The sequence below is a fragment of the Scleropages formosus genome, chromosome 6 (genome assembly GCF_900964775.1).
Source record: "Scleropages formosus chromosome 6, fSclFor1.1, whole genome shotgun sequence".
Taxonomy (NCBI): Eukaryota; Metazoa; Chordata; class Actinopteri; order Osteoglossiformes; family Osteoglossidae; genus Scleropages; species Scleropages formosus.
The window spans coordinates 13,704,477-13,719,888 of NC_041811.1; the positions used below are offsets into that span (position 1 = coordinate 13,704,477).

General features: G+C 43.3%; 1 protein-coding gene across 1 annotated transcript in view; it reads left to right on the forward strand.

The window, feature by feature from the left end:
• The first annotated feature begins 2,405 nt into the window (after positions 1 to 2,405).
• LOC114910704 (A disintegrin and metalloproteinase with thrombospondin motifs 19-like) overlaps positions 2,406 to 15,412 on the forward strand; it is a 36,508-nt gene continuing 23,501 nt past the window's right edge. The window contains 7 exon segments of the mRNA XM_029252852.1: positions 2,406 to 2,545; positions 2,809 to 2,959; positions 5,142 to 5,243; positions 7,598 to 7,743; positions 10,119 to 10,186; positions 10,189 to 10,272; positions 14,736 to 14,863. Coding sequence (XP_029108685.1) covers positions 2,406 to 2,545; positions 2,809 to 2,959; positions 5,142 to 5,243; positions 7,598 to 7,743; positions 10,119 to 10,186; positions 10,189 to 10,272; positions 14,736 to 14,863 — 819 coding nt within the window.

Sequence of the window (15,412 nt, forward strand, 5' to 3'; positions counted from 1 at the left end):
GTATTTGTCTTTACTCCACTGACTGCTACTGCTTATATGTCTTCCTCCCAGTACCTGACAAGTTGTAAAGCTGATGGCTTAATGATGCAGATGTTGTAATATGCTGTAAGAACACGGATAATTACAATACTTACCTGAAGTCCCGGGAACCCCGTTGTTATACTCTTGTAATGGTTATGTGCAAGCCCCATACAATAATAGTCTGCACACTGTCTTTAATGCGAATAAGGCAAAGAGCTATGAAGCATCTTTTCCTCAGTAAGGTTCCATGCACAAATGTTATCTCTTGGAGTAACTCACTATGTTTTATTTAAAATGATGAAACTGGGGAGCTGCAGACCAGTTATATCCATTCATCAGGGGACTCTAACTCACCTCTCAAGTACAAATCAGACTTCTGGAAATCTCCACAATTCCAAAACATAAACAAAATGGAATATGCATGGATTCAGTGGGGAATTTGTTGATTTCAGACCCTGACCCACACCCTTTGTGCTGAGAGCAGAACTATTTTACTTCCCATCAGGGACAATCTTGGTGCCAGATTAGCTGTGCATCTAAATGCTCAATAAGCAAGTTTTGTTGCACTTGACCGAGAATTTAAGGGTCGAGTCTAAGAAATCACTCTCTCGTATTTTTTTCCCCAAATGCTCTGCAGCCATTTCCAGGCATGGTGGTTTGCCTCCGGTTTAGAGTTCCTGAATTCAAACTTTTGCACAACTCAGTAACGTGATTTATGACCCTGGAGTCCTCGACTGTACATGTCAAGCTACTTTCTGAGTAAAATGAGTAAAATCCCCTTTTCATTTGACCCCATAGTTGGAATGGCCCAGTTTTATTTGCCAGTGCATAACTGACTCTCAAGATGTACATTATGTAGTGTGTTGCTGTACCCACATCCGGTGCTGAGCTGAGGTGATGGACTGAAAGGGCAGACTTTCTGTGCTGTGGTTATGCACTAGACCAAACCAGTTCCACTGGTTTCAGAAGGAAAAACATGATGGATACTGTGTGAAACAAAGTCGATCACACAATTCGTTGAACAGAAGTCCTCAGCTGTTGCAGAAAACCACATTATATGTAGGCAGTATCATAATTGTGAATAGATGTTTAAAGCTTCTGAGGGATCCCAACAAAGTGTTCCCTGTTAAGCGAAGGAATCTGTAGTTTAACCCTCTTCAGCAAAGCTTCAACATCGACTACATGTGAAAACTCTTTTTCGTGGGTGGCCTGTGTATTATTTTGGAGTCTGCTTGGAGTGTCAGGAACATCAGCCAGCCACTTTGGCTTGGAGCCCCCTTTTGTTTATTGTGAAATGCAGAACTGTGTCACCACATTATATACAGCAGCTGTAGTTCATGTCTTCGTATAAGTGCAGTTTGCCGGCACTAGATCCCAAAGAGACCCTACTATCCGCAAGACACATCGAGCAAGAATAAATTGTGTGGGATGACTGGTATGAATTTAATCATCTCCATGCTGTGTAATTAAAGGAGAACGTGCTGTATAATTGAGTATGCTGGCGAGTGTTTCTCCTTTTTACCCACAGATGACATTTCCACCGTCAAATATATCATGCTTGTCATCAGCAAAAACACAAGAAGGAGAGCTAACACAGAGCTTCTGCTCGAGTCTCGAACTGTGGCTGTAATTTTTCAAAATTTACTCACAGTCAGTCCTAGAAATGGAGTTCGGTTAAAAAAAACACAAAAAAAACACGAAGGTCAAAGTTTGTTTTAGCAGGTTACTGAACATAAAGCTTTTGATGGTCAGTAGTAATTAGTTCTGCAAAGTGTGATAATACACACTGTAATAATAGACAAGTTTTGCGGATGTCTTGTTACTGAAAAGGTTCATTATGCTGCAGCGTGTTCTGTCTTTAATTCACCCTCATTTTTTAATCCAGCAGATGTTATAGTTCAAAAAGATGGAAGCTGTTTGTATTTCGCCAATTTTTACCACTCCTTTTTGTACCTATATTTCTGTAGTAGCCCCAAAAATTATACCCTTTACCTTTTCTTTCCACAAGAGTGCACCAAACTTGGTTCATGGTAATAATATGGGACAAATTACAGTGCATCCATCTGAGCTGTACATGTTGTGGGAGACGTAAATATTCCTTTGATCTGACTGTACCGAGTACAACTCTTGGGCTGAGACTGGATCTCAAGATGGTTTTCGTGCTCTTCACCATACAAACCAAAGGGGTGAATACCCAGGACAACGCAAATTCAGGCTGTGTTTATGTGTCGTTAATCCTAGCCTTTTCATTTCCCCTCTGTTTTTTTCGTATAGGTTACACATGTTTTTATTTTCATGCTGTTGGTTTATGCCCCTATAATGTATGTTTTGAAAAATCTAATAGCTATGACTCATTTTGTGTGGCTGTCGTTTCTGAACCTAGCATGGGTGTGAGCCATGACAACGATCACCCGTCCTGCGCCAACAGCCTGCACATAATGTCGGGCGAGTGGATCAAAGGGCAGAATCTGGGCGATGTTTCCTGGTCTCGCTGCAGCCGTGAAGACGTGGAGAGGTTCTTGAGGTAAACCCTCTCCCCTGAGGTTCCCTTGGGGCGTGTTCACTTCTCTACAGTGCAGCAGATGAGCTACAGATTTGTTCCCTGCATGATCTTTATGAGTCTATGAGGTGGGACTTGGCTTTAAGTGCATAGGTGTCTACAGTATTATTAAAAAGGACTGTGAAAGGTCGAAAAGGAAGTGCTCTTCATGCGTTTCCTGCCCTGTAAAGTACAAGATGTTTATGGAAAGCCAGGTCAGCATGTGTCCTTGTGTTTTTTTTCTTAAGGTCCAAATCCAGCAGCTGTCTTTTGCAGACAGACCCCCTAAGTCTGAATTCCGTGATCTTGCCATCCAAACTCCCAGGCATGTCCTACACTGCAGATGAGCAGTGTCAGATCCTCTTTGGGCCAACAGCATCTCACTGCAAGAGCATGCAGGTGAGCGATAGGAAGCGCATCCTTTTTGGACCAGTTGTGTGTCAAAGATGAGAAGTATACATACACATCAAGGGGACAGGTCTTTAGACCGGTGGCATCACACTACCAGGACATCACAATCTTGTATTCAGTAGGGAAGAGAAATAGATAATAAAAAACAACAGAGTTTGTGAAATAAAACGTGTGCCAAGTGATATCTGATATTCTAAATGTGAACTCAAATGTTTTGAAATGTTTCTTTCAGCCTCACGTCACTGTTAACGTTTCTGTGCATTTCGGGCTTGGAGATGAGAACATGATGTCAGATGGAGACAGATGCCTAGATGGAAAGAGATGATAGCTATCTGCAAGAAAGAGGGATCAAGTTCTTTAAATTTCTTTTGGCACCTTTTTATATCACGTATCTTGTGATGCACCTTCTGATGCACCTGGACACATCAATGATGGGGTGTTTTGGGTCTTTCAACATAAGACACACTCACCCTGACAACCCAGCAAAGTTTTTTTTTTTTTTCTCTCTTGCAAACTATGCAAGCAGTAATTCATAAGAGAAGCACGTTTTGTGTTCACAGCCTCACTTGCTTTTGTGGACAATATATAAAGTCAAGAGCATGGGCTTAATCCCCTAAATGACTTCATAAGTCTCCTCTTGTACAGCTGTTTTTATGATAAAGGCAATCGACTGTGGTAGAGCCGTCCTGAGGCAACAGAACCTCATAAAGCAGACCATTAGTTCTACTGTGTGATCAGATGCCATGGCAACCCAGTGTGTTTCTCTGCAAACAAACTTAATTTCATTAGACCTTACATGAGGTGTTCATAAAGTCAGGACAGCGCAGGAATACCTATGGTTTGCAGTGCGCCCCAGGGTATTGTCTAGATACCAGGACACTACATTTTATAGGATGTCTGTTTGATGGATAACATTCTCCAGGTGGTGTGTTAAGTGTTGTCAAGCGTTGCGCATAAAATATTTAAAAGCAAGTAGGATGATGGCAGCTCCAAAGAGAGACTGGTGCTGTAGCTCTGCACACCTCTTGGTCACATGGGCCATATCACTATCTGAAGTTGCTTGTGTCCATGAGCATCTTGGGCCTTTTCAGATGTGTGATGAATGTCAGGCCATCATAAAATCTTTTAAGCTCTTACTATCATTTACATTTACATTTATTCATTTAGCAGATGCTTTTCTCCAAAGTGACGTACATCTCACAGAAAATGCAATTTCTGCATTACATTAGGAGAAAGACATAGTTGCAGATGTGATTTTTACGTAAAGTTAGTTTGTTAATTTAAAAAAAAAACAATAAAAAAGCCAGAGATGCATAAAGTTAGATGAAGTAGTTATAGGGGTAGCTGATCGCACTGTGGACAGCGCTGCTGTAATGGGTCTGCAGATTCCTGTTTCGAATCCAGCCTAATACTGTAGCACCCTTAAGCAGGGGACTTACCCTAAAATTGCTGCGGTAAAAATTATGAGGAATGACGAGAGAGCAAATTTCAAAATCTTACATACATCAGGGGGTTCCGAGCCCCCGAGCTCTTCGTTCCTTATTCTACGACATCTGAGTGCATCTTTTTTCTTTTCTGTATTTTTCTGCAGTAAAAATTACCCACCTGTACAAATAGGTGAGTAATTGTAGGTAGCTTAACACTGTAAATTGCTTTGGAGAAAAACACCAGCTAAATGAGCTAATGGAATTGTCTTATTCCACATCATTATCATTTGTCTTTCACCTGTCCTTGTTTTTGATTGTGTGCTAACGTTGGGTCTGTTTTCCTTACTTGTTTTTCATGTTTTTGCATTTGTGGACTTAGCGGACTGCTGAACATGATAGTGCTGCCTGGTTTAATGGGCACTGACATCATGTACAAGCAACTCAGTGTAATTATTCCTGTCAGGATTTTTCAGGGACAAATGACTAATTATACTGTATTTGTAATTACACCGTAATAAAGGATGACATAATAGTGTAAAAACTGGAAATTACATTGCGCAAATCAAGATCCATCTCCGTAGTGCAGTCATCTCCGGGCCACCCTGCTTTTCATATTCTTTAGTGAAACCCTTACATTATTACTATGTATCTCATAATAGCTTTCAGAACACATCACGTGTATTTGTCTGCCACTAAACCTTCATGGCCTTCAGATTCCAACAGTTGTCCTTTCTGACTCTCAGCACGCAATGTGTTCTGGCCTCTGGTGTCGTGTTGATGGAGAGCAGGAGTGTAAAACCAAGCTGGACCCACCCATGGACGGCACTGAGTGTGACACGGGAAAGGTGGGTGGACGTTTCGGTGACTGGCTTGACACACGGCATAGAAAATGTATGCTTTCACATTAACTTTGGATGGAAATTGTAACGGAGAGATGATCAGAGCAAAACCTTGTCTACCAGTACAACACCAAACGGATCCCCTGTCATTAGGGAAAGGTAGTCTGTTATCGTTTTGTTGCTTGGGTGGTGCTTTTATCCATAGTGACGTCCACTTTCACCAAATCATATTTTCCTGGAGAATTTCAAAATAAGTACTGCACTAGTGTACAAGAGGAGAGCCTCCCTGGGAATTTGAACCTTTAATTGTCAGCCTACTCGAACCTTGTACCTTTAAGTCTACAGTGGCTTTACCACTTTGCAGCCGGTTCCCCACCTGTTACCCACCCACCTGGGTGACCTGAGCACAGGGCCGGCCTTGGACCGGTGGACCCTATTTGTCTCCATTCGGCACCGTGCCCACAGGACGCTCCGCACTAGAGTTACCATCTCCATCTTTGAAAACTACGGACGCCCAACAGGAGTGAACGGGGAGGCGGAGGGGGGCAGGGAGCATTAGCGGAAAAGAAATTTCTCAAATTAACACTGATCAAATCCTGTCTGAGGTCAAACGGACTCAACAGCCTTGCAATGTAATCTAGAGAATGTGTTGAAGCTGAAAAAAAGAACAAAATGAAGATAAAATTTTGAAAGAGTTTCTACTACAGAAAGCAAGGAAGATTTCTTTCTAAGAATAGCTCTGTTTTGACGTTTTATACCAGAATATAAGTAAATAAATGTCACTGTTGTTTTAAAGACAACGTGATATCATACATTCCTGACATCTAATCCGAAATAATCTCAAAACCACAGGAAGCCCCACCAAAATGGTTCAAACTGTTGCTAAGGCCCGCCCTACCTGGGCAATACCTGCATGGGACAAAGTGGGCAGAAGAGTGGAAGTCCTTATTTATCGTATGTTTAAAGAGAGATCTTCAGCAGCGTAGGGCAAGCTTCAAGAAGTTGCTTGCATGGTAGTAGCGAGACCAGTTTGATCAATTTGAAGAGCGCATAGCCATCAGGGACGTTGCCCGGGGGTCGCTGCGAGGAAGTAGCTCTTCTTGACCCCCAGTGGAAGTCCCATAAGTGTCCTACTGCTGCAGGAGAGCTGGGAAGAGATAGTGCCTCATTTTCCCTCATTTTCTGATGAAATTTGTTAATCAAATTCCTTGTCAAACAGACCAGTTTCCACCAGGTGTACTCAAACTTTTGACTGGCACATCATTCTGTGTTCATCTAAGAAGCCATACATTTACATCCCTCTCATATAGTGCATAATTTAGTTATGAGAATTTTTCCTCACCCCCTGTATAAGGTTTTTGTTTTTGCTTAAGCAGTTTAAAAAATGCCAGATAAAAGAACTTATCCGTCCACTCAAGCCATGGCAGGGAGACAGTGTATCATTTTCATATGAAATCAGCTTTTCCAAACTAAAAGAAAAACCGGGATTTTGCGAGTCACATCACCTCAGCGTTATTATAAACAGCGAGACGAGAAGCGGCCTGCGTTAGCTCCGGGAACGGGGAACTGGGCCAACTGTTACATTTCTGTAAGCCTCCTGGACTTACTTAAGAGTGTGAGCCCTAACAATTAACAAGATGCCATTAAAGTTCAAAGACACGGTGTTTATGACTCCTGTAAATTCAGCCGAACATTCAGGAGAAGTGTTCTCGGCGTGTGACCTTATTTAAATCATGTGCGGGTCCAGAGAGCCCAAAGGCTTCGAGAGCCAATAAACAAATAGCATCAGGTCTGAACAGTTGGTCCTCCAGGATTTTTCCGGAATATCGAGCACCTTGAAGGCAGTGAAGATGTGCTGAGGCCTTTATTACCGAGGCTTGGTCCTGAAGCACTGGTGGTCTTAGCAAGGTACATTTACTTTAACAGCTTCCTGCATAGCGCAGGACTTCAGCAAGAGCCAAGAGAGTAGAGCAGTGCTGCTCATTGTAGAGCCAGTGATCAATTTGTTCGCCGTGTTAGAAAGCGCTTATTTGGACCCTCGCGGGCTTTTTCTGGGGAAACACATCGTAGCACTTATAATTGAATAATGATTAAATTAACCAGACCCCTCAACAAGTGAACTTTTGAAATGAAGCAAGGGCGAATGAGGCATGTAAACAAGAATGAGGTCAGACACCCTCTAGCTGTTGTATTTTTTCATATCATGTTTTAAGAATTCGCCGCCCTCCCACCCCACTACCCGTCTGCTCTTCCTCGTTTTGGCTCGAACACGGTAGGTTCCAAATGCAGTCACTGGCTCCAAGTCAAGGGCCACAGCACACCGAGCGTAATTGTGCCGCGGCGTTGACTGTCTCTTTCAGTGGTGCCGAGCCGGGGAGTGTGCGAGTGGGACGGCGCAGCCGGTGAACACCATAGGCCAGTGGAGTGCCTGGGGCCCATGGGGGCCCTGCAGTCGAACCTGCGGCACGGGGATCGATACCCGGCAGCGCAAGTGTGAGAGCCCAAGGTGCTGTTTTTCATTAACATCTTGCATTTATTCATTTAACAGATGCTTTTCTCCAAAGTGACGTGCAACTCAGTAAGCAGAGTGTATTTCACCATCAGACGGACAGTACTGTCACTAAGTCCGACGTCAGTGTTTACCCAGCGTACGTTACAGGACTAGCGCCAGGTAGAACTGGTCGTGTACATTTAACAGGAAATGTAGTGCAAGTTTTTGGACTAGATAGGAGATCAGGAGAGAAGTGAGTTCGACAGGTGTGTTTTGAGACCTCTTGACTGGGGATTTAGCACTTCTGAGGGACAGAGGGAGATCATTGCATAGAGTTTACCGCAATCTAAGTCGTTTCCTCAGTCTTCTGCTATTTTGTTAGTAAACTCCCATGAAGCTGCCTAGTTACCTGTAAGTTAACTTATTTAATTACTCAGTTATTAACTTTATTTGAACCTTGCATTTAGCTGATGCCTTTGGCCTTGAAAATTTACATTTGCATTTATTCATTTTGCAGATGCTTTTTTCCAAAGCGATGTCCATCTCAGAGAACAGTACAAACAGTGTATTACATCAACAGAAGGAGAGATTTGGATGCAGATGTGAAACTATAGAGTACAGTCCATTTGTCACATTGCACCGTAAAAACCAGTATACATCACACGAATAGCTGCATAAAGATTTATCCATTATTCAACGATTTATTACCAAAAAGTTACTGAACATAAACGCGCATCTATCATGCATGTACGAGATCAAGGAGAAGTAGGTGAGTTTGGAGACCCTTTTAAATGTAGAGAGAAATTCAGCAGTTCTGAGTGAGAGGGGGGAAGCTTTTGTGCTTTTGATTGCGAACTGGTGTTTAGCTGACACCTCTATTCAAGGTGACTTGCAGCGCTAGATAAACTACTCTAAACTCCCTACAATAACTCACCTGTTTACAGTGCTCTAAAAAGTATTTGACCCCTTTCCAATTTTCTCTATTTTAGCAGCTTTTCGACATTACATGTAGTCAGATCTTTCTGCCACATATTTTAGAACACACATGGAGCCCCAGAGAGAAAAATGTAACACCGCTATTGTTTTTGTGTCATTTGCCTTCTGTGGAAGATAATGAAATGTGAAATCATAGGTGTGAAAAAATAACTTTAATGAGCCTAATTAAGAGGTTAATTAGAGTCAGCAGTTTGAACACAGTCAGACCTGATGTGGGCCAGTCCTGTCCAATATCATTTTCAACTACTTAAACCCTTGCCAGCAAAAGTGAAGCTGGCAATGTGTCTGCTCAAATTTAATGTGAAAAAGCTGCAAAATAGAGAAAACAAGAAAGGGGGAAATACCTTTTCGCAGCATACCTCAGGGCACTGTACCAGGGTTTACTGCAAAGTTTTCAGGCTTTACCTGGCATTATGTGTTTGACGGTTCCTTGGGGTTGGGGGTTTTTTTGTTTTCAGAGTGTTTTCCTCCGTCAAAGATGTATAGTAGTGAATTTTTTTGACATTGTCTCACGCCTACGACCCCGCGCCAAGTGCCCACACCTGCTCCTACTCAGGGCAGCAGGGTATAAAGAGGCCGGTCCGGCACACTTGGTTGTACAACCTCTGTGAGTGAAACCGCAGCTCCTGCGCGGCAACAAGAATCAGCACCTACCTCCTCGGCCTTCCGGATCCCCTGCTTTGTTCCTTCGACCTTGTATCCAGTTTCGTTCCAAGAACGACGTCTGCCCATCAATCGACCCGTGCCCGTCCCCGACAACGACTCTTGTTTGCTCTTGTTTTCGTCTCAATAAAAGAACCTGCAATTGGGTCCACCGATTCCACAGCCTCGCGTCCTCATCGCTGAGAAAGACATCAGCTGTAGCTTTGTTCAACGCTTCATCAACTGAAAATGTCCTTCCCTGTAAATTTATGGTCTCGGTTCCATATGCTTTACTCGACATTTCGGGAGTCTATTGAACACTTTTCCTGAACCTTCTGAAAAATTTATTTGCACGTCTTTGTTGCACAGTTGAAGCAGCACTAGAGGCCACTGTCTCACAATTGGGCTTAAGCTTTTAGGTGTGAAAATTTAAGAATGGAACAGAAATTTCTCCTATCACTGGTGAACAATTACAGGCCCAGGGCTTTGACTTTCCCACTACACACAGCTGTTACACACAATGGACACCTGCATTACAGTCAGTGTCAAACTTTAAATTAAATCCCCCGTGAACTCTCATTCATGCAGACAGTCTTGGCAATTTGAGGTTAATACTTGTATTGAAACACTTTTTCATACTGTGGCAATCTAAATTTCCTATTGTAGCTTGGATATCCATTTCTAGGAATAGTTGGTCACAGAATTTTGGCGTATTGAAGATTAAAGAACTTGCATTTGTCTCCCTCCTGCAGATCCAGCAGGATAGTATGGGACTGCATGGGGCCAACGATACAACAGAAGCTGTGCGAGAACCTCCCCTGTTCACCGGGCTGCCTGGCTTCAGGGACTTACAGTGCCAGACATTCAACCGGCCATCGCTCCGCTGGTACGCCGTCATGGATGATGGTAAACCTGCCTTAGAGCCTTCATATCCTACACACCTGCCATGCTAAGGTACATTTTGACTGTTTTTTTTTTATTGCTCATACTATTTTTTTCATGCCAATGGCCAAAAAAAAAATGTGTCATCTTACATGCAGAAGTCTCATTAAATTCTTCCACTTTGGTACCACTTTTGTTCATTTGGAGTTTGGACGAAGAAACATCTTGTGTATCTGCTCGCCCCGTGTATCATTTCCTGTAGCTTTCTGGGAGAGGTCAGGCCACAGCTGTGTACTGGGCCATTGCCTTGTAATACCTACAATTTCTATCTTTGTAAACAATATTTGTTCAATTATTAGATAGATAAATAGAGGCTTTTAGTGGACTAGCATTTTCACTGGTGTTATGAAAATGCTATACTTTACCAACAGTCATTCGCCCTTTGATATAGTAGAGCGAAATAACACTATCATTTGCATAAACACGCTCTTTTACACTTTCTACACTACACCATTTAGAGTCAATTAGTTTACCCGAGGGGGGCGTGGTGGTGCAGCGGGTTTGGCTGGGGCCTGCTCTCTGGCGTGTCTGGAGTTCGAGTCCTGCTTAGAGTGTCTTGTGACGGACTGTCATCCCGTCCTGGGTGTATCCCCTCCCACTCCAGCCTTAGGTCCTGTGTTGCCGGGTTAGGTTCCAGCTTGCCGTGACCCTGCAGGAGGCAAGCGGTTTCAGTCAGTGTGTGTGTGTGGTTTGCCTGAAAAATATTTTCTTGGGCTGTGGGAGGAAACCAGAGCAAACCCAAGAACATGTAAATTCCACACAGACTCTGCTTGGTTTGCACCCATGTCCGAACCCACACTCCAGGACCTATAAGGCACCAATACTACTCTATGCGTGATGGAGGCATAATTCTATATATGCTAATCTGTTACCTTGTTAGTCCATCATAACACACACACATTTTCAGAACCGCTTGTCCCATACAGGGTCACGGGGAACCAGAGCCTAACCCGGTAACACAGGGCGTAAGGCCGGAGGGGGAGGGGACACACCCAGGACGGGACGCCAGGCTGTCGCAAGGCACCCCAAGCGGGACTTGAACCCCAGACCCACCAGAGAGCAGGACCATGGTCCAACCCACTGCGCCACTGCGCCACCGCACCCCCTCCCCATCATAACACAATATTGGTATTTCTTTCAAAATTCCAGAATACCTAGAAGCATAATTAAGAAATGTTATGAACATTCTAAGAAGCTATTGAATTGTAAACCATTTTACTCTCTCTCGCTGTCTTAACCGCAAGAGTCCGGAGTCTACGTGGAAGTACAAGGGCACGAGGCCAAGCAGTGCAGGCAACACATCAGTCCATTGCCGAATAGCCCCACGCACTCTGCGTCTTCGCTGAGATTACTGTCGTAACCCGTTGTGATCACAAGTACATCTTTTTCCACAAGGGCTTTATTGTTGCAAACTTCACTGGAGGTGTTTGATGCCGCGACTCACGCAAGATACACGCCAAAACTCACCGGTGGAATGCCCCCCTGACCCTTCAACAGCCGCTCTGGGAATTCTGAGGCTGGGCCCTGTGCACAATGACAAACGCAGACGCTCGGTGGTCCCGTACCAAATTACATCACTGCGCAGACTGTCTGCCCAGAGGAGCACAAAGCTCCTTTCATGGGGCTCGCGTGGGCTCCCCTTACACTCTCTCTCCTGCTCTTGCTCGCTCGGGCAGCCTGCATGCGAACAGGCCTGGTCCAGATTCTCAGTCCCTCTCCTAGCGGCCGCGTAGCTCATCATCTTGTTTCCACAAACACGCTGGGTGTCAGACAGCTGATGGAAAGATATCAACAGAAGGGCGACGTCCAGGATTTTCTCGTACCAGCAGTTGTGTTTGGCTGCATTTCAGTGGGAAACTGCATTTCTGTAATACATCCTATTCATTAGTAGTGAAATAATATTTTATAATTCAGGACAGATTCCTGAAATGTTTAACGTATGCACACGTCCTTGTCCCTGCATGTCCTGTCCAAAGGAAGCCCCCAAGCAAATGGTTTTGATTTCTTCAGCTCCCTTATACATTGTTGAAGTACAAGGTCTTATTGTTATTCTTTCAGTCTTTTTCATTCATATGTTCAAATGATTCCACCCTTTCAGATGGGTTTCTCTTTGTGTTTGTTTTGGTCTTTTTGTGCATTGACTGAAACTTCTGCATGTAGGAATTAATATCCTGTTTGACTTATTACAAAGTTTTTTCAGGTCTACATTGTGTTTATAAATTCTGCTGCGTGAGAACAAATTCATATGCAGCACATGGGCACACTGCTGGTGCCTTTGTTTGTACCCAAGAGGGCTTGGACCATGCCTGCAGGAACAAAGCAACACACACAGCATCTCAAGTCACAAATCTGCATAATTTTAGTCTCGTTTTCATCTTTATATTTAAATTACAAAATAAATTAGACGCACTTCAGTAATGATGCTGAACACAGTAAAGGCATATTACAGGACAGCTGGTAGTGTAGTGTAGTGGGTAGAGCTCCTGCCTTTGCACCTGAAGGTTGCAGGTTCAATTCCTCACCTCCAGCTGTAGTTACCTTGCTCAAGGGTGCTTGCTTTGGAGAAAAGCATCAGCTAAATGAATAAATGTACTATGAAGCCCTGTTGCTCTTTAAGTGCAGTGAATAATCTTAAATGTTGACAATATTTTAATTCCATAATAGTGTCCACATTTGTGAAAGAGACATTGAAGCAGCTAGCTCATTATTAGTGTTGTTTTGGGAGAGAAGAGACTATTCTTGCAATTCAGATGTCTGGACTAGCTGCACTGCAGATTCCTTGGCATTTGCACAGTGAGACAAAAACTGGCTTCGGTGGAAAGATTTCTGAGATCGCGAGTGTTGGAGACTGCCTGAATCCCATGTGTTTGTGATGCCTTGGCCTGAGGATGCACCATACTGACCTTAGGCTGTGTTCTGGGCCAACACTTGGCACGGTCCATCGCGCAGATCGGTATAAACCTGTCTTCTTCATGAGCGCATGCTCAAGTGTTCAGTGATGTGCGTCAAATGTTTACAGGGCAGATGCATCAAACATAAGCTGAAGGCCTGGAAAGATCTCTTACTTCTCGCAGTCAAGATGACTTACCTCTTGGCTGTCTTTGAGCGAATAAATAAAATTGGTTTAAACATATTTTCTCTCTAAACATTGCGACTTCTGTGACGATAAGCGCATGTATCACTGGAGGGTAACAGATGGCTTAAATCCAGCAGCTCTCTGGTTTAAGCATCATTAAGATTCTGGACCCTGCGTGAGTTTTTAAACAGGGGAAATCCTTTTGTTCATGAGATTCAGCCTCACAATTGGTGAAGGTCATATAAAACTCCTATATACGTACATATGTTTGTATACATGGCAGGATTGTCAGCTGCCTTGCTGACCTTATGTAAGCGGTCAACTGATCAGGAATGCAGCAATGCCTAACACAAATACATTGAACCAAAAGCATGAAATTCTGGCTTGTTGTTTTGGCATGTTTTGAATACAATGTTTAATGAGGTCCATCAAGCCTTTGCCTAAAAATTGCTGTTAGTCAAGTACCTTACTTTTGAGGTTACAAATCATGCTCTCCATTCAGAATGTAAAAATGACATCCTTCTACTTGCACTATGCATTCTTGCACTGTTCTCCAGAGAACTTCTTCTGGAACGGCAAGTTCAGCATACTGCTGACTTCATGTAACACCTCATCAAAGGGTTACAGCTGAATTTTTATGCAACTTTTTATTATCGTTCTACGGATGCACTTTTCGGAACAGCTTCAATGTTGCTGGTGACATTTACTCAAGCAGTTTGCTTTCAGTTTTGTCTTTTTATTTGTTTCTGAATGGCGAGACAGATCTTTCTCTGCGACTGTTTCGTGGTTCAGTTTGGAGAGGAGTACAGAAAGTGAGCGACTTTAATGATTTTCCTATGGATTCTGTTTTTACTTAACTGACTCTTTGATTAAGCACATCAGATGACTTGTTTGGGGTTGGCGGTGTCATATTGTTAGAAGTGTTTTGGTATTTCTTTTTCCATTTAACACACTTTTCCCAACTGCACTCAGTTGCACAGACGGAAGCCTGAAAACGATGCGGCTTTCCTAACGCGCAATTTGAAGCTCTGTAAAATTAAGACTCCCTTTCATTTGCAACAACGTTTCATGACACTGTTTCTTGAGCTTAATACATCTTTTCGACAGAGGTGGAATCAAGCCAATCACCTCTTCTATATCTGGGTTTTGGAATGTGAAAAATGTCTCTCAGATTTTTGGATCAGCGATGCTGGATCATGCGTTGCAGCACGCAGTCTGCCAGCAGTGCCTTTCCCATGTTCGATACATTCCCGTCGTCATTCCTCAACCAGTGCTCATACTCAGAATCGCTCACAAGTGGTAGCATATTAAGGTGTGCCGAGTGACGGATAGTCCTTTCCTCCCACTCCAGAGAGGCCGTGCACCCTCTTTTGCTCCACATCTGGGAAGGAGCAGCCCGTCCTGCTTGCAGACAAGGTCCTGGATGGAACCCGGTGCGGCCCGCAGGAGTCCGGCGTTTGTGCCAACGGGACTTGTCAGGTGCGCTAAGAGTCTCCACACCTCTGGCTTCATCATGACACTTCCACCTTAGTTGTGCCACTTGGGGCTTCATCATGATATCTCAGGACCAGATCTTGGCATCTTGGCCAGGCATGATTTAATCTATATACCATTTAACTGTAACTGCCAAATATAAGCAAGTGTCACTTTTCTTGTACCTAAACAATAGTTTTTTTTTTTTTTGCTTCTGATATTTTTGTACGATATTATATGCCTGAAAGAAATACTGAAACAAGCAACCAGTTCCAGCAAATGTCAAACATTATGGCAGTTTCAATAAATGCAAGCAATAGTGCTGCTGTCAAATGCCCAAGTACTGTGTATAGGAAGGTCAGTGATGACTTATAAGTTTCTCCAGTATGAAATTTTGGAGGAAATTTTAAGAAATTCACTTTTGTAGAATAAATATGCTTGATGATGGCTCGTCAGCGAGTTACTGCTGCAAACGTATCATTCGATGTTGTCTGATTGAAGTTTCCAGATGTTTTTGACAATCCTTCTAGGAACTCAAAACCCTTCTTAGGTAAT